This window comes from Meleagris gallopavo, chromosome 25 (assembly GCF_905368555.1).
Source record: "Meleagris gallopavo chromosome 25, MGAL_WU_HG_1.1, whole genome shotgun sequence".
Taxonomy (NCBI): domain Eukaryota; kingdom Metazoa; phylum Chordata; class Aves; order Galliformes; family Phasianidae; genus Meleagris; species Meleagris gallopavo.
Window position 1 is genome coordinate 4,285,947 of NC_139428.1, and position 21,719 is coordinate 4,307,665.

Consider the following 21,719-nt stretch of genomic DNA (forward strand, 5'->3'; position numbering starts at 1 on the left):
TTATTCATGTAGTCTAACTCAAGACAGCTGTGGAAGGAATAGAGCAAACCCTCTGTTTAGGAATGGTGAGAAGGGAAAGGATGTTTGGGCACTGGCAGTCTGTTCTCCCTGTGCAATACAGTAAAGCATTATTCAAAATTAAATTTTGCTGATCAAACTTATGGAGAGGTGACGCTAAAATGTGGATAATCTGAATACCAGTGAGTATAGTATAAACTTGGATCTATAAATGAACTCTAAGGCAACCAAATAGTCCAGTTGTCTGAAGCAATGGCTTGACTAACTGCATTTCACTTGGGTAAAATACCTGTTGCATAACGGAGATTTCTTTGAGATCATCAGTATTTTTGGTGTTTGTGCACAACCACGAAAGTAGTGCATCTCCTTTAGTTAACTTAGAGAGGGCAAAGATGATTCAGACATCGTGATTTGTGGACTCTCAGAAGCCTCTTCCATTCAGCAGAGGGCAGTGATCTTGCATCCACCACACCTCCTCCTTGCAAACCTGTTTGGCTGCTCCATCTCTGTGCAGATCACCAGGTGGTCACAGAAACTCAGCATTACGGAGAAAGGGTGAATTTATACCTTGCATAGCAATGGCTGAGTGCAGGGTTGCCTCTTCCCTTTAAAGACATGCATTTTCTCTTCTGTAGTTGTTGGAAGATCATCCTGTGAAACACAATCATCCCTGGTTTCGCAAGCAGGGCAGTGAAGTCTGGTAGCTCATGAGTTGCCAAAATGGCCAAAGAGTGGTTGGAACCCATTCTCAACCCATTCTTTTTGCTAATCCAAGCACTGATAAGCACATCTTTAGTTTCTTGTGGGTTGTTTTTTTTTTTCCAGGCAGTGCCAGACCAGTCTCCCTTGCAAAATTGCTCTTGGTGCTTACTGCCAAGTGCTTGAAGTGAGGATGCTTGCAGTGCTTTACTGGCAACAGTATGCCAAGGAGGAAAAGCTACAGCACCATGTAATGCTGTTACAGACAATGGCTAAAAGATATCATGCTAAGATTCAGACTTGCTTTTTCCACTTTTTCATGGTCATCCTTAAAGTGGTGTTGCCCTGAGAGGACACCTTCAAGAAGAAAACAATTAAGATTGGGCTCTAATTTCATATGTCTTGTGGTATTCACTCAAAGCACACAGGAAACCTCTCCAAACCAGCACACCTGAGGCTTTGGTCTGGTACGTCTGATATTCCTAAGGTTGTGTTTTTATATTTATTTTAGTGTTTATTGCCCATGCTCTGATGAAACACTGGGAAGGCTGGTTGTGTGAACACTGCCAGAGGTCAGCTTGCCTTCATCTCTGATGTTTGTATAAGCTGGTTAAAGGTTTGAGGTTAACCTCTGCTGATGTATTTAGAAGCTGTAAAGCCATACGGTTTTGGTTTCTGTGTTGGCTCCAAAATTTGCAGAGAACTAAACCAAAAGGTTCTTTGTGTTCAAAAGCTGTGAAAAAGCTTATTAACACATGGCATTAATAGAAAAGCAAATCTTTGCCCTGATCTGAACAGAGCTATTTTCCTCACTGCATTCAGCTGCATTACTCCTTAGCTCACCAGATCCAAAGGCACTATGACCAGTTTGTATATACTTAGAATGGGAATATTCATTTATGCCGTTGGACTTCACCAGATTAGACCTAATTTAAAGATTCTCTCAGTTATTCAGCATTCTTTCTATTGCTCTGAAAGATGCTCTGCTAGCTGAATGGGTTTCCCACCTATTACTGAGGTGTAAACCTGGTAGAAAAGAGATGTCCATGGATGATATGGTCTGCACAGGAAATAGAATTTCTCTCCTTACAGAGCCACACAGATTTTGGAATGTCTCCAAGGTGTGAGGAGGCTCTGTGAACAGCAGAATAAAAGTGTGTGGTATTCCAGCCACCAATCGTCTGAAACAAACTATGGATTCCCTTTGCTCGGATCTGTAACAGCGTAAGAAAGAACATGATTTACTTCTCACAGAGTGCCCTTGAGAGTGAGTAAATCCTGGATGCCATTGGAGAATTAGCAGAAATGTATCTATTGCAAGGGATAATAAAACCACGTGGAATGCGTGAAAATGTGGTTTGGGCTGAAAACAGTGGGCTGATTGTGGTTCATGTTGAGTGCAGGTCATTCAAGAACAGTCAGACCAAGGAAATTCTGCCTTTTGGATGTTCTTCAGTCAGTTTCAGGCTTTGTACAGTGGAAAACTCAGGAAGGAACCCAGCACAGCTGCGTGCAGGCAGAGCGATCATCAGGTGAGAAGGCTGTAGCATCAGAGTGTGCTGCTGAGCTTCTTGGAATGACATCTTGCTCTTTCCCTGAGTTCATTTCACACCACAAAAAAGTTGCATTCATTTAACAGATCTTTGGCTTTAGGCCTTGTGACCAAAGCGAAGCTATCCTTAAGGGAAATACTTCTGAGTTCCGGGATATGTTTTCAACTTCTGGTTTGCTGGGAGGGATAGAATAGGAAGCAGCTGAAGGTGTCAGGATAAAACACCCAAAGGAGCCATTTGGAGCATCCTTTGGGAGGTTATTGGGATGCTGCAGCACCGCATTTACAGGGTCAAAACTTGGGTGTGCATTCAGTGCCTGGAATTCTGATTGCTATTTGTGGTATCCTATTGGAAACGCAGCGATGTTCGGGTGGCCACAGTGGGAATTCTTTGCACTACGAAGAAGGTTGGGCAGGAAGACCAAAATGATACCTTCTGGGTCAACGTGTTCGTATTCTGTGTAATGACTGGGCTTGGGCTGTTTCTCCCGAAGTCTGCTAGGATAATTAAGGCAATGGTGGGACGCTGCACACATTTGTCTAGGCTGCTAAATCAATCTCTCAAGCAAGCACTTTGTCTCCCTTGCAAATACCACTTCTTTTAATGCCTGATGGGAAAATGGTTTTGTTTTGGATGTCTCAATTCAGTTGCACTTACAGGAAAAACTTCCTTTGCTCGTTGTGTGGCTCCTCGGACTGTCTATGTAAAGCTTGGGACTTAATGAACTCTCTCATATATGAAAGAATGCATTAACTACAGGTCAGCAAAGTTTATTGTGCTGTTTTAGTACGGAGAGGTATTATTACTATGTTGCTTTTAAGGTCGCCTACTTAAAGGTAATTATTTAGTTTATCCAAAGCCATGCAGAATGCCAAAGCACAGCCTCTGCTTGTTTGTCTTAATGGTGCAGCACAGTCAGAGTTCACCCTTGGGATAGCTGACTGTGGAGGAATGAAGAGATCTCGTTAATGTTCTCTTTTCCACTTGTCATGGATTGCCATGTGGTTTCCCTGGACTTGTCATCCATTCAAAATTAATTGGAAAAAGAAATTTTTTTTAACTTCCCTTTAGGATTGGAATTCCACGGCGCTCTGTAACAAGGGTAGAAACCATGAGCCCGAATCTATTTTTACTCCTTGACACAATCCCACGTATTTTCCCACGATTTGTAATCGCTGTGGGAATTTATAGCAGGGTGGAGCCCCAAATTGTGTGAAAAGCCCTTTTCTCTTAGGATGTAAAGGCAAAGAACACAGCGGGACACGGCCTTGTTTGAGTGTCCTCAGGAGGGGAACTCCAGCATTAATGTGCAAACAGGGCTGGCCTGGCACAACCTCTGCAAGCTGTGCTCTACCTGGATGCATGTGTGCATGCAGAAAGCCCAAAATCTCAGCCCTTTTGGGAAGTCTCAGTGCCTTCAGATGTTGACCCAACATGACATGTCTGCTGTCAGTCCTCAACATCCGCGGCAAGATCAACAAGTGAATCCAAATCATCAAACTTCCTTCCCATTAAGGGGTAATTGGTGGCATCCTGGCCTTTCAGGCACCAGACTGCTAAACGCCTCATAAAACATTCAAAAGACTTGCAGAGCCCAAAGAGGAAAATGAGGAGAGAGGTATTTTTTCCGCCTGATGGACACGGTATGTCATTACTGTAGGCATATCCTGATTCTCTGTCTGGATTGCTCATCGCTGCTGTGCCTAAGAGTTGCTTGATATTCAAAGAATGCCCTAACCAAGTCAAGTTTTCGTAACATGACTACATTATGAAGTATTTCACTCTTTAATATTAGTGTGCACACACTTTCATCATGTATCGGACGGCAGTTTGCTCTCTGATACCGTGTGCCATGGGATGTCTACGTGTTGAATTATTTCAGGATAGTTATGCTAAGCAGCTCCATGGGGGGAAAACCTGCACTCCAGCACAAAAGCACTTCGTTCTCCTTTATCGTAATCCATGTTTAAAATGGATTATGATGCAGAACAGGCCACTCCTATTTTGGAATAATTTTATATAGGAATGACTTCTGTGCTTTCAGCTCACGCCCTGCATTATCCAAAATAGCTTTGAAGTGCAGACAAGTGTCTAATGTGGTTCTAGGATTTCCATTCTGTTCCCTGGCTTCTCCTTGTTCCTTTGGGAAGGTCCAGAGCAAAACCAGACCTGCGGAGCCTGTCATTTAGGTTTTTGTTTTTGTAAGCTTCATACCATGGGACATTTCCACTCTGATTCCCAATTTATGTGCATCCCCACGTAAGTTTTAGAAGGGAGTATTTAGGGTGCAGGCTTCTGACTCAGAGCCATCCCCGCAAACTACATGAGCACATAAAGTCTTCTTGCTGAAACAGGGGTCCCTCTGGAAGCCTGTGTCTCCTTCTGGGACCTATTGGCTTATTTCTGTTATCGCTGTCCTCTTCTGCAACTTCCAGAGGACACAGATAGAATTCTGAGAACATTCCAAGGCAATCTATGCTGAGACCTGTGCCCAGCTGCCTGCTCTCTAGCTGTGATAGCAACAGATGCGTTGGAAAGGCTGCAAACGTTCTCAGCAACCCCTCTTTGGTTTTGTATGTGTCATTGCCACGTCTGCTCCCCTGGAACGCCATTCCCTGAGCTTTCTCTTGGTTGGCTGTGCTGATCAGATGGATATCAGCTGTGGAACTGGAGGGTGTTTGTCCTTTCTCAAACCTACACAACTGTTTCAAGGTTCAGCCACAGAGGCAGAAGGACCTTCGTTCACAAAGACGGTGGAGGTGCTTTCTTCAAATAAAAAGAGGTTTATTAAGGTAATGAGAATGACATTACGGTGTGGGTGTTGTACATCTATTGCAGCATTAAGAGAAACAACAGCAAGTACAAAATCCTGCAGAACTTCTATTGTTATCACAGCCTATCTCGTCCATGCTACGGTTTTGTGTATCCAAAACTTCATTCCCATTTCTAATGGCAGAAAGACCAGAAACGTCCATCTTTCAAAAAGGAAAAAAAAAAAAAAAAAAAAACCAAACCAAATAACCAACTCAATTTGATATAAATAACTCGCACTGGACATTTTAAAACTTTCAGATTTAATTACACATAAATAAATATATACAGATTTAGAAGAGTTCAGTTTGGCCTGGTTCAAGTTCTGCTCCTTGTGCTTAATTCATTATTATTAATAATAATTTTAAAAACGTGTGTGCTGTTCTCTGTAGGTTGTGGAGTTGCAGCAAGTCCTGGGCTCCGTGTTCCTGCTTTGCCCCGCTGGGAGCATCGCAGGTGCTCTGCAAAATGAAGCCTGAAACCGCTTCAAACCCAAAGCTGGAGGTTTTCTCCTGGCCTGGCTTTAGGGCTGGGCTGTAGGTGGGGAAATAGGAAGAAATAGGAAGGTTGCTTGGGTCAACTTGCTTGCCCGTCACAGCCAGCTGACAGATCCAAGCACAGCTCTGTGCCCTCTGCCGCTTGTGCCCCCACTCCTGGCGTTGGGGCGGCTTTTGTTCGCTCTTCTCAGTTCTTTGCTCAGAACAAATTCCTGGAGCGTGTCAGGATTTTATTACGGGCTTAAAAAAAAAAAAAAGAAAAAAAAGAGAAAAAAAATTGCACATGGCTTCCTGCATCCGTGATTTAAAAAAAAAAAAAAAAAAAAAAAGGCAAAACTAAAAAGCCATCAAACTGGCTTATTTTCTCCTCCTCGCCACGTCTGTCAGAGTTGTTTTCTTCCTGCTAAATTTCAATCCGTTTCTCTTTTTGTAGTTTGCATTTTGAGTTTCACCCCCAGTTCAAACGGAGCGGTTCAGAAAGCGCCGCGTCCTCCTGGCACTGCTGACCTTCCTCGGGCTGTGGGAGCTCCCCAGGCAGGGGATGGAGTCTGCACCTCACTTTCGATGCTTCCCTTCCTTCTCTGACGCTTTGGAGTCTCCGGCCGTGTGCCCGTTCCCTGTGCTGCTGATGAACATTTTATCCAGCCCCTTGAGGGACTCCACCAGGTAGTTCTGGAAGGCTGTCAGTGCTGCACAGATGGCCGGGCCGCCGAAGCCGTGGGTGATGAGGCTGAAATGAGTCAGACAGCTCTGCACGCCCGGCTCCAGGATCAGCGAGGGGCGGCTGTTCCCCAGAGGTGAGCGGTCCTGGGCTATCAAGTCTGCAAACTCTTTGCAAATTTGCCTGGAAGAGAAAGTTTGAGTTGGAAGGGATCTTTAAAGGTCATCTGGTCCAGCAGCCCTCGTGACAAGAAGGACAATTGAGGTGCTGGAGTGTGTCGAGAGAAGGGCAACGGAGCTGCGAGGGGGCTGGAGCACAAGTCTTATGGGGGATGGCTGGGGGAACTGGAGTGGTTCGGTCTGGAGAAAAGGAGGCTCAGGGCCATCTCATCACTCCCTGCTATGAGCTGAAGGAGGTCGTGGCGAGGGAGGGGTCAGCCTCTGCTCCCAGGTAACAGCAATAGGACAAAAGGTGATGGCCACAAGTTGTGCTATGGGAAGAAGGATGCACTGACACAGGCTGCCCAGGGAGTGGTGGATCAGCATCCCTGAAGGTGTTCAGAACAATGGAGATGTGGCGATTGAGGACATGGTCAGTAGGCGTGGAGGGAGTGGGCTGGGATTGGACCTTGTGATCTGAAAGGGCTTTCCCAACCAGAATGATTCTACGATTCAAGCGAACAGGGACATCTACAGCTCCATCAGGCTGCTCGGAGCCCTGACCAGGTCTGGCTGCATGCAGCAATGCAACCACATCCACCCTGCAGAAGACAAAGCTTTTGTGGCTGCCTCTGCACCATGGCTGGACTCCGACCCAGCACGGCACTCACTTGGTGGCCAGCAGCATGTTCTTCCTGGTGTGCAGCTCCGTGGGGTCGGAGTGCTGTCGGCACAGGTACTCTGCCGCTGCTTTGGCTGGGAATTCTGTTTCACACACGTAGCCAAAATCCCGGGCCAGGTGGACAGCTTCACCTGCAGGTGGGACAGATTCACACAATGCATCAGCACCTGGTTGCAAGGGGACGTTTTCTCCAGCAGCCTCAGATGTGGCACTGCCAGGGTTTATTTCTGCTGGAATCAGGGTGCTCTCCCCCTATGGCTCTCAAGCTGGTGGACACCGCTAAGAGTTCTCATACCCATCTATAAGACAATTAGTGCATGTGGGTCTAAATGAACTATCACCACCTCTAAACAGAAGCTGGTCCCTTCCTCTAGAGGGTGAAAAGAGACCTTAGCAAGCCGGGCCCTCAGGCTGGCTGTACGTGCACATATCCATCACCCCTGGAAGAGCCCACCCATTGATGGAATTGATCCATCTCCAGGCATCCCCCTGGAAATAATCAGAGCTGATGGCAATCGATCACATCCAGCACCCGAAATCCCGCTCGGGCAGGCAGAGCTAATTGGATGAGCCCCCTGCGGCTCACACACACGAGGCCATCCATCCTGATAGCATTAACCCAGATCTCAGCACAGCCCGCCCGGCTCCAGGGCTGCTCTGCAGAGCTGTGGCACAGGGAATGTGCCTGTGTGCTTCCCACACAGAGCTGCTGCTTCCACAACCACCTCCTCCAAAGAAGCAGCAGATGAGGAAAACTTAAAAGAATTGGAACTGCGGTCGTTCACATGCTAGAAAACAATTAAAGTGCAACAGCTGCTGAAAAACAGTCATTGTGAACCAAAAATGGGAAAGGCAGAGGGGAGAAGAATAAAGCGTGGCAGCAAACATCTGAGAAGGAGGTACCCGGGGTGCAGGGGGACCAATCCATTTCTGTGTGCAATGACAGTGCTGTAACGCCTTCCTCTGGGTGAAACCCCTCCAGTACTGACTTGCAGGAGATCGTATCCAGCGAGCACCTATGACACCACTATTTATTTACTACGAGCTGGTAAATGGTAACCAAAACATCAGCAGCCACCTGAAATCAGACCGTACGTTCCTTCCTTCCTTTCTTTCTTTCATTCTTCTCCTTTTTTTTTAATGGAAATCAACCTTTCATTCAGCACAAACCAACTGCCCTCGGTAACAACCTCCGCCTAATGAAGCGGGTCATTTAATTTGCTGGCGACAATGGAGATGATTTTCTATTCAGAATCTGCAGGCAGCTGCCTCCAGCACGCTGGGCACGGACACAATGGATTCCGGAGCTCGAAGGGAGTCGGAGCTGTCACTGCGTCTGTCTGCGTCCCGTGTCCTTTTCTCCAAAGATGTGGCACCACATCATCATTTCCATAGCGCCAAAGGTGGGAGGGGAGCAACCCAATGGGCAGCTCTGAGCAGCAGCACTGCTCCACGTGGCACCTGGGGACGTGGTCAGCGGGCACATGGGGATCCGAGAAGGCTTTTCCAACCTCGGTGGTTCTGTGTTTCTATGGAGCCCCAGCCAAGCCCTCGGTGCTCCCAAGGACAGCGAGCTGGTGGCCAACGTGGGCACGCAGTGCTGCAGAACAGCGTTGGCCCGACACCTCATCAGCTTTACTCACACCTTTTTCTATCTGGTTTCTGTGGTCTCGACCTTTTCCTAAAACTGCTTCGCAGATTGAATAGTGAATTGAGGGGTGGCCAGTGGGGAGCTCACAGCTGCAATGTTTCGCCCCATTCAGGTCCCAAATACCTTTTCACAAACGAGCTATGACTGCTCGGACAGAAATGCCTGGGTTTCAGAGGACAGACGTGTTTCAGTCAGCGCAGACACCGACAAAGGGCACTTCCAGTCTCAGTGTTGACCACGGCATACTTTGCTTTAAGTGCTCTCATTTGTGGAAAGCTGCAAATGAGGGGTGTTGGAGTTTCGGCACTCCCATCTCTCTGGGCTCTTACCTTCCACCAGTGATGTCAGCAGGGTGACGTTGGCAGCTTTGCGCCGTCCTGCGGGTAGATTGAGGCCGATTTTCTCTAACCTTTCCCTTAAACACCGACCCCCGTTTTTTGATTTTGCTCTGGAAAGAGAAGAAAGGAGGAAAAAAAAAAAAATGATGCTGCCATTCACATTAGAACGGCCATAATTCATAGAATCATCGCAATCATAGAGTGGGTTGGGTTGGAAGGGACCTCAAGGACATCCAGATCCAAGCCCCTGGCCACGGGCTGGTTGCCAACCACTAAATCAAGCACTAGACCAGATTGCCACGGCCCCATTCAACGTGGCCTTGGGCACCTCCAAGGATGGGGCATCCGCAGCTCTCTGGATTCCAGTGTCAGCTTTTAGGTTTGGAGGGAAGAGCAAGCAACAAAAAGGCCGTTCCCCAGCGAACCACACAGCAGCAATTCCTCACCCCCACCCTTACCTGCGCAGGACCCCGCCGAGGAGGGAGGCGTTGAGGCACTCGGGGGGCGAGAGCCTCCTCTGCACCTCCCCCACCGTCACCTTGTACTTGGAGGTGGAGCTGAGCAGCGAGAGGCGGCCAGGCACCGAGCAGAAAACCTCGTTGGGGTTCGTCACCCCTCCGATCAGCCCGTCCTTGTTCATCAGGGAGGGAATGGTGCCGTTGGCCTTCGAGGGGATGGGCACTGCAGGGCAGGAAAGGGAGAGAGGAGAGGAGAGCAGGCTTCAGAGGGCAGAGCTCGGGAAGCACGTCCGCAGCTGAAGCCATAGCATGGCTTCGTGTGCTCCTCAATGAAGGAAAAGAGGGGTGAGGTTGATGAAACCAAACAAAAAAGAAGAAAAAAGCATAATGGAAGAAGCCCAAGTTCTGCTCTCACTGCTTTCCCACACCTCCCGCTCTGGTGCAATTAAAACTGGGGTTTTAGGTTGACCAGGGTCTGCCCACAGCCCCACTGCCCTGCACAGAGCTGAGCGGTGCCAGGATGGGAATATGGGAACCAGGGAAAGGCATCAGCTTGGGGGTCAGCCCTGCAAAGGGAGCTGGAGGAGCTCAGACCTCAGTAACACAGCAGGAGCTGCTGCTCATGGGCAGCATCAGTGGGCAGCATGAGTGAGCAGAGGAGTCAGACGGGCACTGGGGCAGCACAGCGGGGTGGCACGGCACGCTTCTCCCATGCATCACCCCAGCAAGAAATGCTCTGAGACGCAGCAAAACTTTATGGGTCAAAAGTTCTGGCTGAAACTAGTCCCAAAACTCTTTGGCTTTTATATTCTGAAATGAATAGCCAATTTAACTCCAGGAAAAAAAATAAAAAATCAACAGATCTTCAATGAAGCCAAAGAGGACTGCCAATAGCATCGCTTCGCATCGGTTTGGCCCTGACGTTCCCTGTGGTTCCCAGTAATGGTTGCCCCATGGTGCCACACAGGTGGCAGATAACGCAGGGTTTGTAAAGGAAATACACATGCACCAAATGGAACAGAAACCCTGAAAATTAATGGGGAAGGCTACGTGGGTCGGACCTATTAGTGGACGCTCACAGTCAGCGTATTGTAAGTGCAGCTTAACAACTTGTTGGTGTGGCAAGAAAAAAGGAGCAATGTTACATAAAAATGGCTCATGTTTAAGGCTGTAAGATGAATGGGAATGAGAGAAGTTCCCTCTCAGCATGGGACCTCAGCACGGCCAGGGACTGAAGGGCACGATGCACCACTCTCACTGGCACTGCCACTGCAGCCACTGGCTGAGGGGTGGGAAGGGAATCACAGCAACGTCATCACGGGATGGAGGAAACCAGAGCTATTTCCAGGAAGCAGCAACTTCAAAGTTCTCTTTCAGAGCCCTAGAACAGGTTGTGTTTGTCTCTAAATTACCCTTGAAATAAAAAGGCAGAGCAAGTTTCGCAAACATCCATGCATTACTGCAGAGGTGTGTGTCAGGGCCGGGTACCTGGTGGATGCTGCAGTGGGGCCGCCCCACAACCAGACCCCATCCCCCAGGGAGCAGCTGCTGCTCACAGCACTCTGCCCACCCACAAAGCACTCTGCATCATTCACACACGGACACATTCCTGCATGCCCAGGATCATGCTGTGACATGTGCCCAAGCCCGCATGCGTGGCCAGGGAGCTGCGTGCACACGTGGGTGTCATGCAGGAGACGGGGCCATGCAGCACCACGCGTGTCCCTGGAATGGGACACGTGGGGAGGAGGCCAACCCAGCTGGCAGCAGCACCAGGTGCTATGGAGGACTGGTGTGGGATGGAGCAGAGAGTGCAGGATGCGTGTTGGCGCGTCGCTCCGAGCATGGTGGGCGCAGCGGGGGGATGGCGTGGGGACACGCTTTGAAAGGACACGGTGGCGTTTTAAGGAATGACCCTACAGTCTGAAACAGCCCCACTGGGAGCTGCCCCAGAGCAGCCCTGTGCCCAAGCCAGAGCCCTGGCACGTGCAGGGATAGGGGCACCTCAGACAGCACGGCACACCACTGGAACAGCGCTGCATCCATCACACCGCGTTGCCTCGATACAAGAATAAACATAGCCACGGTCGCCATTAATTATTAATGATTGTGATTTGGCCTCACCTGCAGTTTGCCTGGTCTGCTCTGCAGCTTGTTTGCCCATAAACATGCTGCAGGAGGGAGACAAGCTACCATTAAAGCCTGACAGCTTTGTTTCCTTGGCTTTGGGGGAAGCAAAATTGTCTCTTGTCATCTGAGTAAACCAAAAGTCCCCCTCGATCTTCAGTTGCTGCTTCCCCGCTCCTGCAAGCAGCAGGTGATCGGAGCACCTGAGCCAGCCTGCAGACAAAAGGAAGTGTAAGACCAGGGTGGCAGCCAGCGTGTCACCTGCACCGCGGTGAGGGGCACAGAGGGGGGACACGGTGGCAGAGCCGGGTGCCACGCCGCCAGGATGCGGGTGAGACGTGCTTGGAGCTGAGCCCCGCTGGCACTTGGCCAGGTGGAATGGATGGGAGTGGGGATGTGGCACAGGAGTCACCGCACTGGGATGTAAGTTCTGGGCTTGTCCTTGGAGATCCCTGCCCTTGGCACCAAGGACCTTCCCCCATTGGGTGAACAGTCCCCAGTGTTGGTGAGCGGTCCCCTCCACGAGCGGGTGACTGAGACGTGGGACGGCAGCACCTGGGGCAGAAACGTGCTGGAATGGGGACAGAAGTGTGCATCACACACAGACTGCTCAGGTACGGGTTGGGCACTCATCCCTTTCCCTGATGGATGGGTGGATCGGACAGAGCTCAGCTGAGCCCATCCCAGCCCAGGACGCTGTGATGGCAGCACAAGGATCGCCCACCCCAGGGCACAGCTGTGCTCAGTCAGCTCAGTGCAGGATACGATCCCTGGGCTGCTCAGGAACCTCCGCAGGATGGGAAGAGCTCACAGAACAGCAAATCCCGACCCCATCCTGAACACACAGCAGTGCCCCAGGAGCTGCCTCCTTACAGCACTTTGGGACAACTGGGGCACAGAAGTTCAATGATTTACCAGGAACCAGCCATATGAGCACGACCTGAATGCACGCATTGCTTCATTGCATGCCTTCAGAGCAATCCAGACTGCACAGCACTTCCTAAACACCGGGCTCCAGAAAACCTGTTACTGTGTGCTGTGCTTCTGAAGCTCCAGATTCCTTCTAATGCTGCAAAATAATGATGTATCCATCACAGCACTGTCCTTCCGTGAGGCTCTGCACCCGCTGCCAGCAGCTCCCTGGTGCCCATGCAGGACCCTGAGGTCACCTCCACAGTGCAGGCATCAACAAAAGGGAGACAAAGGCATCTGCAACACAGGATCTGGTGACACAGCACTGAACTTGCCATGCTACCCTTAGGTGAAAGCAGCCCTGGGTGGTGAATGCCACCAACAGGATGCACTGTGGGTGAAAAAAGGCACAGTGCAGCATCTCAGCACAGGGGACGGCAGTGCTCAGTCCTGGGAGGCAGCTGCTGTCCCCACTGCACCATGTCCCTGTGCAGTGTCCCACAGACAGCCTGGGTTACATGGGCAAAGAGTTTTTGCCTACCAAAGACCAAAAAAATAGATGAAATGCTGAACTGTGCTACTGGCTTACAAAAGAATTTGTAAGCAGGGAGATGTGGGGCTCCTGGCAATCAAATTGCTTATGGTATTAGTTCCTTGGTTCCAGCGCCAGCTGAAGCTTGGGGTGCTGCAAGGGGAAAAGCGAGTCCAGAGGGAAGATGTGGATTGCTGCCTGTCAGACAGGTCTGGTTTCCTCCTACTCAGATCCATTTCATGCACATCCTCCTCCTCAGCAGCGTTGGACCATTGGATGCTGGCAGTTTCACTGCAACATCTCTCAGAGCAGGAGTGTGCTGAAGCTCAGATCACATCTAACGCGCTCTCAGCTGATCCCCCCAAGCCCACCTGCTCTGGGGCAGTCTCCCATCTCCACCCCCAAAGGAGCAGCTCAGCCCTGCGAGGCCTCTGCTCTGCCTCACCAGCACCATATGCAACCCTTCCAGCTGCTCCCATTGCATGCCGTGCCCTGCTGCCATGCTCACTGCAGGAGGCAGTGCATCGGGTCGAGCTGCAGGCGCTGATGCCTGGCGATGGCACCGAGCACTGAGCCCAGGCTCTGCTCCCTGCAGCTGCGCCCATTGCTGCAGCTCTGCCCCACGCTCTGCTCCCTGCAGCCGGCCGCATTGCTCTGCCCTCTGCATGCAGTGCTGTGAGACACTGGCTGCTGGAGGAGCAGAGCTGCAGAGAAGCAAAGGGGCCGTGCGTCTGCCAGGCAGAGCAGAACCAACCCAACCTTTGTTTGAATGCCTCTGATGTAAATTATAAGCCCGAGATCCATACATCAGGCAGTGTCTGCGTGTGGGTGTGAGCCAGAGGCAGCAGCTCCTGCCTGCTTCAGAGGAGGTGCGCGGTTCAGCTCCTGCCATTTCCTCATGCTTCAGCACAGAGGTATTTATGGAGGGGCCGGGAAGGAGGTCAGTGCCGTCGGCCATATTTCAAACCGCGCTCTGTAATTATCCTTTCTTCCCAGAGGGGTTGTACAGGTATTTTCTTTATCTCGAATGCACCACCTGAATTGAGTCCCCACGTCAAAGAGCCTCTCTAGGAATCGGCTCGGAGGCCTCTTCAAATGGATGGACGGAAAGAATCCGGGTTTTATCTCTGTGCTGCCCAGATTGCTGCACTGTGATACGGAGCAGAGCTGGGACCCTCGGGAGGGGATGGAGCTGCAGGGCCCACAGCGTTCCCACGGGACAGCACCCAGCAGAGCTGCTGGGCCCATGAAAAGCTCCCTGCGTGTCATTATGCCTCCAATGCAAATCAATACATTAAGGGACGAGCTCCATTCATGACATTCATGGCCATCTCCCTTCCTGCACCTCTTCCCGCAGCCTCACAGTGCACCCATTGATGTGCTGTAAGGACACACAGCAACGAAACGCACCCACAGCTTTCCAAAAGCACTGCAAGCTCCTCTGGGACTGGGGAGGTGGCGAGCAAGCAATGTGCAATTACTGCACTTGTTGCAATTACTGCAGCTACTGCATCTCCCTGCTTTGCCATTTCGCAGTAACTCAGCCTCAAACGCTCCTTCTGAATCTGTAGTGAATTTGGGGGAGCTGTGCATGGTTGTAGGGGCTGCGCTGTGCTCGTGGATGGGAGCACAGGGAATGGGAAGGCAGGAATGTCAGCAACGTCCTCCCAGCTCGCGCCCAAAGCTTCGCAGGAATTAACAGAAATGGACTCAGATCCCACTTTTGATTCCATGATTCACTGCTCCGGGTGGATCGAAGCAGCTCTGCCTCTGTATAGAAAAACTGAGATTCACAGCGTGGAAAATACTCAGGCACAGTGGGAAGGAAAGGAAAGGAACCAGGAGGATGGGGAGCCCTGGGGTGTCAGCGAGAGGAGCTGCGAACCCACAGTGAGGGGAGGTCCCCACTGCACCCACAGCCACCCCGCTCTGCCCCATAGCCCTCAGCATCACAGGTTTATTCATTTAGCAGCACAAACTCCCATTACATTTTGGCAGCCGGAATAGGGGATCTTTATGTATTTAAACAGTATAATCCATTTTGCAGTAACATGCTTGAGAGGTTCTCCCTGCATTCCCTATAGGAGCGGCAGCTCGGATCTCCATAAGCTGCACGAGGAGAACAAAGCTGCAGTGTCCCCTGCGCGCGGCGCGGATCCACGTAAGCCGTGCTAACGTTGCTATCAATTTGTTAAAACACATTCTGATTATCGAAGGGCAAAAAAAAAAACCTTCAGCAAAGATTAGACGTGAATAATCATAGAAAAATGCTCCTTTTCATACTGCACTCGGTGCTGATCCTTGCGTGACCGCCGTGACGCAGTGCAGCTCGGGTCTCCGATCGGAACCACGCACGCAGAGCGGCTCCGGGTCCCTTTGCCCACAGCTCTGTGAGCACCATTGCTGCCATCACGACCCGTCCGACCAGTCCGGGGATGGGCGCCTCGCACCCACAGACTGGTGCCAGATAAATGCTGGAGATAGAGGGTGGGGAGTCTCAGCCTGCTGGAATCCCAAGCATGCACTGCAGGACCCGAGGAGGGCGAACGCTCTGCTCCCCTCGGCCATGTTGGGCTGCACTGCACAGCTGGGGCTCATCCACGCTTCCCTGCTCTTCCTCCCATCTCTCTCTGATACCCAAACAGAGCAGACCTGGTGCAGCACACTGAGATGAGAACCCAGCACGCAGCAGCTCCACGCATTACCTCTGCGCTTGCTAATTAGTTCCTCCAGTAGGCATTAAAATAAACAAACACACGGAAGGACAGCAAGAATGAGTTACTCCCCAGGATCACACAGGAAAGGGTGGAAGGGTTCCATGCTCAGGGCTCCAGTTTGCAACTTCAGAGAGCCACGTTTGGGCTCTCGAAAAAATTAAGACGGATTGCACACGTATTTTTTTTTCCCAAGATCACAGATCTCAGAATGCTGCTGAACAAGGAGGAATGGGCCACGCTGGCCTCTGCTGCACGGAGGTGGCACAGAGACCCCCAGGTCTGCCCCACTGAGCCCCCACACCATGGCACTGCTGCAAAGCAAAGCCTCAGGGCCACCTCCCTGCTGTGTGTCACCTGGGCACGGCTGCCTGCACGCCTATGGGAGCACACTGCAAGCAGGCAGTCTGCACCGTGGCTGGAGAATGGGCTCTGTGAGCTGCATCCAGCAGCCCAGCAGAGCCTGTGGAGGGGGGAGAACACCTCGAGGAGCACAGCAGGAGGGTGGAAGTGGAGGATCTGCCGGGTGAGTGGAGAAGAAAGGGCTGCATTGCAAAGGTTTGGAGTGCTGGCACAAAATGGAGCACGGGAGCCCCGGGTTTGGCCCAGGAACTTCAGCAAGGAGCAGAAGAAATGTCACGATGCAATCCAGTGCCCACAGCGGAGGCCTCCCTGGAGGCACCAACTTTTCCCCATCAGAGCAGCTGCTGCTGCCCACACCCCTCCCCACAAGCAGCTCGTGCTGACCATCCACCACTGGGTCCCATGGGCCCAGGAGCAGCCAAAGCACTGCTCTGCAGCAGCATCTCCAGGGCACCCCGGCCCCATCCCATGGACAAACCCCACCCGGAGCCCCTCTCCTGATCTTTGACTCACCAGCCACATGCCAACAAGCAACCCCAGCTGGCTTCGCCGAACCTCCCCTGTAAGAGCTGCTCTTTGCTTGGAACAAAGCAAAATATTCATTTAGAAACATCTAATTAAGCAGTAAGTCATGACAAGGTATATGAAACTTGGAGATAACACATGCCTGGGAGGCACCAGGAAGGCTGAGACAAAGCCCAGCACCTCCACCAGCACCTCAGCGTGTTATCTCGCATGAACACACACCTGGGTTTATCCCGGCGCAATTACAGGACATTAAAAATATAATTTTAATGGAGGAACGGCGATCTGGACGCAGTTCAGAGCGAAAAACTTTCTTTCAAGTTTTTGCTGTTTGATAGGAGGTGTTTCTGCATGCGCTGGGTTTGGAGGTGGGAGCAGAGCTGAGCGCACAGCCCGGCCCTGCAGCCTCTCAGCACAGCACCGCGTCCCACCCGGAGCTGCTGCAGCCCAGCAGCACGGAGAGCAACAAGTCCTCGCAGCCCCAGGTGTTTTATAGGGTGACCTCATTTATTGCCTTCCTCATCGCAGGAAATGATGTTTATCTAATCTGCTGCCAGTGTCAGAGTGCTTTTGGGATTTTCTGCCGCCGCATCTGGCTCTGCGCTCGGCCACGGATGGAGCTGAGAGCGGCGGCTCTGCTCCCACCAGACCAAATAGGGGGAAAGGCCTCGCACCCTCGCAGTGCACGCAGCCCTCTGTGTTCCTGAGCACTGACAGCCCCTGTCCCATCCTGGCACAGCTCTCTGCCCAGCACTCAGCCCAGCAGCTCCGCATTCCTGCACCGCTGCTGCAGGGCGGCCGAAAACCTTCATGTGCAAATCTCTGCTGGTCACAAACACGAAGCAGAGCCGAGCAGCCAAAGCCTTCTGCTCACAGGGACCCCCCCGCAGCTCCCCCCAACCCCACAGACAGCACCGGGTTGGGGAGAGAGATTTATTATTCTCCTTCTGAATAAAAAGGCTCCACCAAAAGCTTTCTGCTGAGCCCGAGAGAACGGTGAGGCCATAAAACTCTTTATTTTACGACCAAGCTGAAGGGTTGAGTTTTTTTGTGGTTTTGGGTTTTGTTTTGGGTTTGTTTGTTTGGGGTTTTTTTTGCTAAGAAATGCAATGACAGAATGCTGGGGTTCATTGCTGGAAGATCCCACACTGCTGCATGCAAATGGAGCCACGGACGGAACTTTTTCAGAGCTCACAATAATGTTTTTACATCTATTATATTCCCGGTCTTACAGAAATGCTTGGGGGGAGGAAAAAGCAAAAAGCAAAAAATAAATCGACCCAAAAGCACTGTTTAATAAAAAAGACACCGGAAAAAACAAAAAACAAAAAAACATTTCTGAACTGCTTTTTAAAAAAGAACAAACAAACGGGTCCACAACAGGCAGCCAGAAATCCTCCACTGCCCCACGCAGGGCTTTGCTCACGTAACCCTCTGGACCGATGCAGCCCCTGTGTGCGGTGTGGGGGTGGGGGATCCCCGCTGCCGCCCCCAACCCTCCCCACCCCACTCTTTCTGTCCCCTTTCCTGCAGCAAAACGGCCCCGAGCGCCGCGTTCAGCTCGCAGTCCCCGTAAAAAATCCCTACTAAGAGCCGCCGAACCCGTTTATTTAAGCGGGGAGGGGAAACGAAACGCAGAGCCGCAAATATCGGGCGCGTTTCTCCCCGTCCCGCGCCGCTCCCCGCAGCCGCTGTGCGTTCGCTGCCCCCCACGGCGGAGCTGAGGTCGCTTTGGGCAGCGATCGGGGTTTGGTTGACCCGGAATCGCAGCACGGCGGGGGCTCACGAAGGGCAGATGTGCGCTCACAGCCGCACGCGTTTCCATCGGGGTTCCGTCCGACGGCCGCACCGCGAGGAATTGGGGCATTGATGCCCTCCGTGCGGTGTTGGGGATTTAGGACGGATATTTCCCCCCGTCCGCCCCACTGCCGTCTGCACCGCGGATTCTCTGCCACCGCTTTTTATTTTTCCGAGGGCGTATGGAAAAAAAAAAGCGTTCGGTGTTGGGCTCCGGAGGGTCCGGGCTGCGGCTCACAGCAGAGCCGGAAAATAAATCACAATAATATAAAATTAAATTAAATTAAATGAGACCACGATGTATCTCGGAACGAACGGAGATCGGTATTAACCGATCGTCAGTGAGGTCGGAGCCGCACCGCGGCACTGCGGCGTTCATTGCGCGGCTGTTCCCGCAAACGCTTCGAGCCGCCGGGGAACCCCCGACCCACAAAGAGTTCGCATCTTTCTTCCAAACACGGCGGAAAAATAAAGAAAGAACGGATGGGAAGAGAAGCGGCCGCCGCAGGCACAGAGCAGCGCAACGTGAGATCTTTTATATCCGAACGGAGCAACCGAAGGATCTCCGGGTCCAAATGTGGCACCGAGCAATAACCTTCCTCCCGACGGCAAACGAAGATTTGGGGGTAGGCGCCCGTTTTGGAAAAGGGAGGAAAACAAAATGTGACGAAACAAAGCACGCATATACACAAAAATCAATGAAAACGAGCGCTGGTTTCGGCCGAAATCCGCGCCAATGCCGTCCCTGAGAGCATCTTCCAGACGTGCCCCGATGCCGCCCGCACACACAAAAGGGAAGCGCGGAGCGCAGCGCACACCGCGACCATTTCACGCAACGCCTCTCGCGTGTTCCAATTAGAGCTCCAATAATGACGGTCCATTCGTGCTGCGCGTGTCACGAATTCGCAGAACTCCCATGAACACGGAACGGGGCAGCGTGAGATCCGGGAGCACCGCACCGCACCGCGCAGAGCCGGGGCTCCCCGCCCGCACCGCTCCTTCGGCCCCCGCAGCCCCCGCGCGGTGCGGATCCCGCATCTTTCGTTTGCTGTCCGGGCCGCCGCCCACACGCTGTGCTCCTTTCCCTCTACCCGTTGTTGTTAAAAATGCCGACAGCAGCGCCCGGCTGCTCCGTGCGGCTCTCACCCCACGGCACAGCGGTCCCTCGTGCTCCTCTCGCTCCCAACAGTGCCCCGATGATGTTTTAATGAGAAAAACTATTTTACGGAATGGAACTTTCGCCGTATTTGGAAGCAAAGGGTCGGGAGAAATCGGTAGCAAAATCGTGCAGGAGGCGGCTCACCCCGAGGGCCGTGCGGGGCCCCCACTCGGAACCGCCTCGGCCCCGTTCAATGCGTCCTCCCCGCTCCCGGAGAGCTGCGGGACCGCGACTGCATCCCCCGCACCGCTCCGGTCCCACCGGGGCTCCCACCGCGAACCGCCCGCGGCCGTCGGGGCTCTCCGGTAGCCGCGTTCGCTCGGCCCGCCGGGATCCGCCGCGTTCGTTTCGCCGCCGGGTGCAGCAGCGACCTCCGAACAGCACCGGAGCCGGAACACCGCGCCGGTTCCTCGCCCCAATTATCCCCCCCCCCCCGAGCCGCGTGGTGCCGGTTGTCGCGGGAGACCCGACGGAAGGGAGCCCCGAGGGCAGGAGCCGGGCCCGGCGCCGCGTCCCGCGGGTTCTTACCTTTCTTGATGACGGACTGATCGAGCAGGTTCATCCCGCCGTCGTCCGCCGCCTGGAAGCACCAAAGCAAAAGCCGTCAGCGGGGGCTCCCGGCGCGGCTCCCGGCTGCTGGGCGCGGGGCGACCGCGAGGCCGCGGCGCGATGAAATCGTTCGGCTAGGGCCGAGCCCCGGCGCGGCGACCCCGGGGGAAGGAGCGGAGCGTCGGCCCGGCTTCTCGGCGGCCGCTCGCTGCGCGTTCCCTGCCGGTAACGGGGCAGGACGCTCCTCGCCCGGGGGTCCGAGCGCCCCGGGGCCCCGCTCTGCCCGCGGGGTCGCTCCCGGTACCAGAGCCGGATCCGGCCGCGTCCCCCTGCGCCCATCCCCGTCCTACCCCCGAGCCCCCGCTACCTGGATCTCCTCGAGGCCGTGGTGCCCGAGGCCGTGCAGGCCCAGAGGGCCGTCGGGGAGGCCGTGCCCGCCGTCGGGCAGCCCGTGGAGCAGGCGGGGCACGGCGGGGTACTCGCGGCGGGGGTCGAGCCCCAGAGCGCGGTGCGTCTGTGAGAGCAGCCCCGCGTCGTCCTGCCGGGAGCGCTGCGGGGGCCAAGCGGGCTGCTGGTGCTGGTGCAGCGGGCTGAGCGCCGCGTACGGGTCGGCCAGGTGCGGGTAAGCGGGCTCCTGTCCCTGCGGGTAGGGCAGCGGCGGCTGCGGGTACGGCGGGGGGAAGTAGGGCGGCTGGAAGTCGGCGGCGGGCGTGTGGCAGAGCGGCGGAGCCGAGCCGTAGGGCGTCTGGTTGAGAGCGGGCAGCTGCGGCAGGCGGGCCCCGGCCGACGCCCCGGGCAGCCCCTCGGCGCGGTCCTGCGGCGGCGGAGACATCGGCGGTGAGGAGGGAGCGGAGCCCCGGTCCCGGATCCCACATCCCGGCCCCGACCCCGGCCCGACCCCCGGCCCGGCCCGGCCCGGCGCACACTCACCATGCCCGGGTAGCTGTGCACCAGCATCTGTGCGGGCCCACGGCGAGCCCCGGGCGGGCCGGGCCCCGGGGGTGCCCCCGTCTCCGCCCCTCTATCCCGCCGGAGCGGCGTCTCCCATCGCCCGCCCGCTCCTCTGCGCCGGCCCCGACTCCATGCACTCCAGTTATAGTGGCGGGGGCGCGCCCGCCGCGCCGGGGGCGCGCGTCAGTGCGCGGGGCCGGGAACGCGCCGCCCGCTCCCGCGGGGCCCCGACGACTCCCGACGGGCGGAGGGGGAGAGGGGCGGCCGGGGTTGCTCCGACGCCGTCGGACGGCCGCGCGGCTCCGCTGTCCCACGGGCACGCGCCGCTCCCGCGTCACCCCCCGAGGCTCCCCCCGACGTCAGCACCCACCGCCCCGGGTCACGTTCCCCGAGAGCCCCGAGGGGAGAACCCCGAGGGCCGGGAGGGGGCGGGTGCGGGGTGCGGCGGGGCCCGACGGTTTCGCTTTATTAACCCGAGCGGAGTGTCGGAGCCTCCGGCGGCAGCCCGGAATCCTCTGCCCGACGGCGGCGGCCGGAGCAGTGCCCGGGGCAGGGACAGAGCCC

At 54.0% G+C, this 21,719-nt stretch overlaps 1 protein-coding gene across 2 annotated transcripts; it reads right to left on the reverse strand.

Moving 5' to 3' along the window:
• Positions 1–4,706: 4,706 nt before the first annotated feature.
• Positions 4,707–21,161, reverse strand: TFAP2E (transcription factor AP-2 epsilon). 2 transcript variants are annotated; one of them, XM_085208664.1, is made up of 8 exons: positions 21,135–21,161; positions 20,572–21,018; positions 20,184–20,235; positions 11,651–11,866; positions 9,527–9,749; positions 9,060–9,178; positions 7,069–7,210; positions 4,707–6,422 (listed from the first exon to the last, which is right to left on the reverse strand). In XM_085208664.1, the coding sequence occupies exons 1-8, from the start codon at positions 21,159–21,161 to the stop codon at positions 6,134–6,136; spliced, it is 1,515 nt and encodes a 504-aa protein (XP_085064790.1). In that variant the 3' UTR covers positions 4,707–6,133. The 2 variants fall into 2 exon arrangements, with proteins under 2 accessions (XP_085064790.1, XP_085064791.1); XM_085208665.1 differs by lacking the exon at positions 11,651–11,866.
• Positions 21,162–21,719: the final 558 nt, after the last annotated feature.

Bases quoted from the DNA above. Each gene is read 5' to 3' on its own strand.
- TFAP2E (XM_085208664.1), bottom strand. From the start codon at position 21,161: ATGCTGGTGCACAGCTACCCGGGCATG. The intron at 20,236-20,571 runs GTAGCGGGGGCT...TGGTGCTTCCAG, and splicing joins ACGGCCTCGAGGAGATCCAG to GCGGCGGACGACGGCGGGAT. The intron at 9,750-11,650 runs GTGAGGCCAAAT...CCTGCCCTGCAG, and splicing joins GCAGACCAGGCAAACTGCAG to TGCCCATCCCCTCGAAGGCC.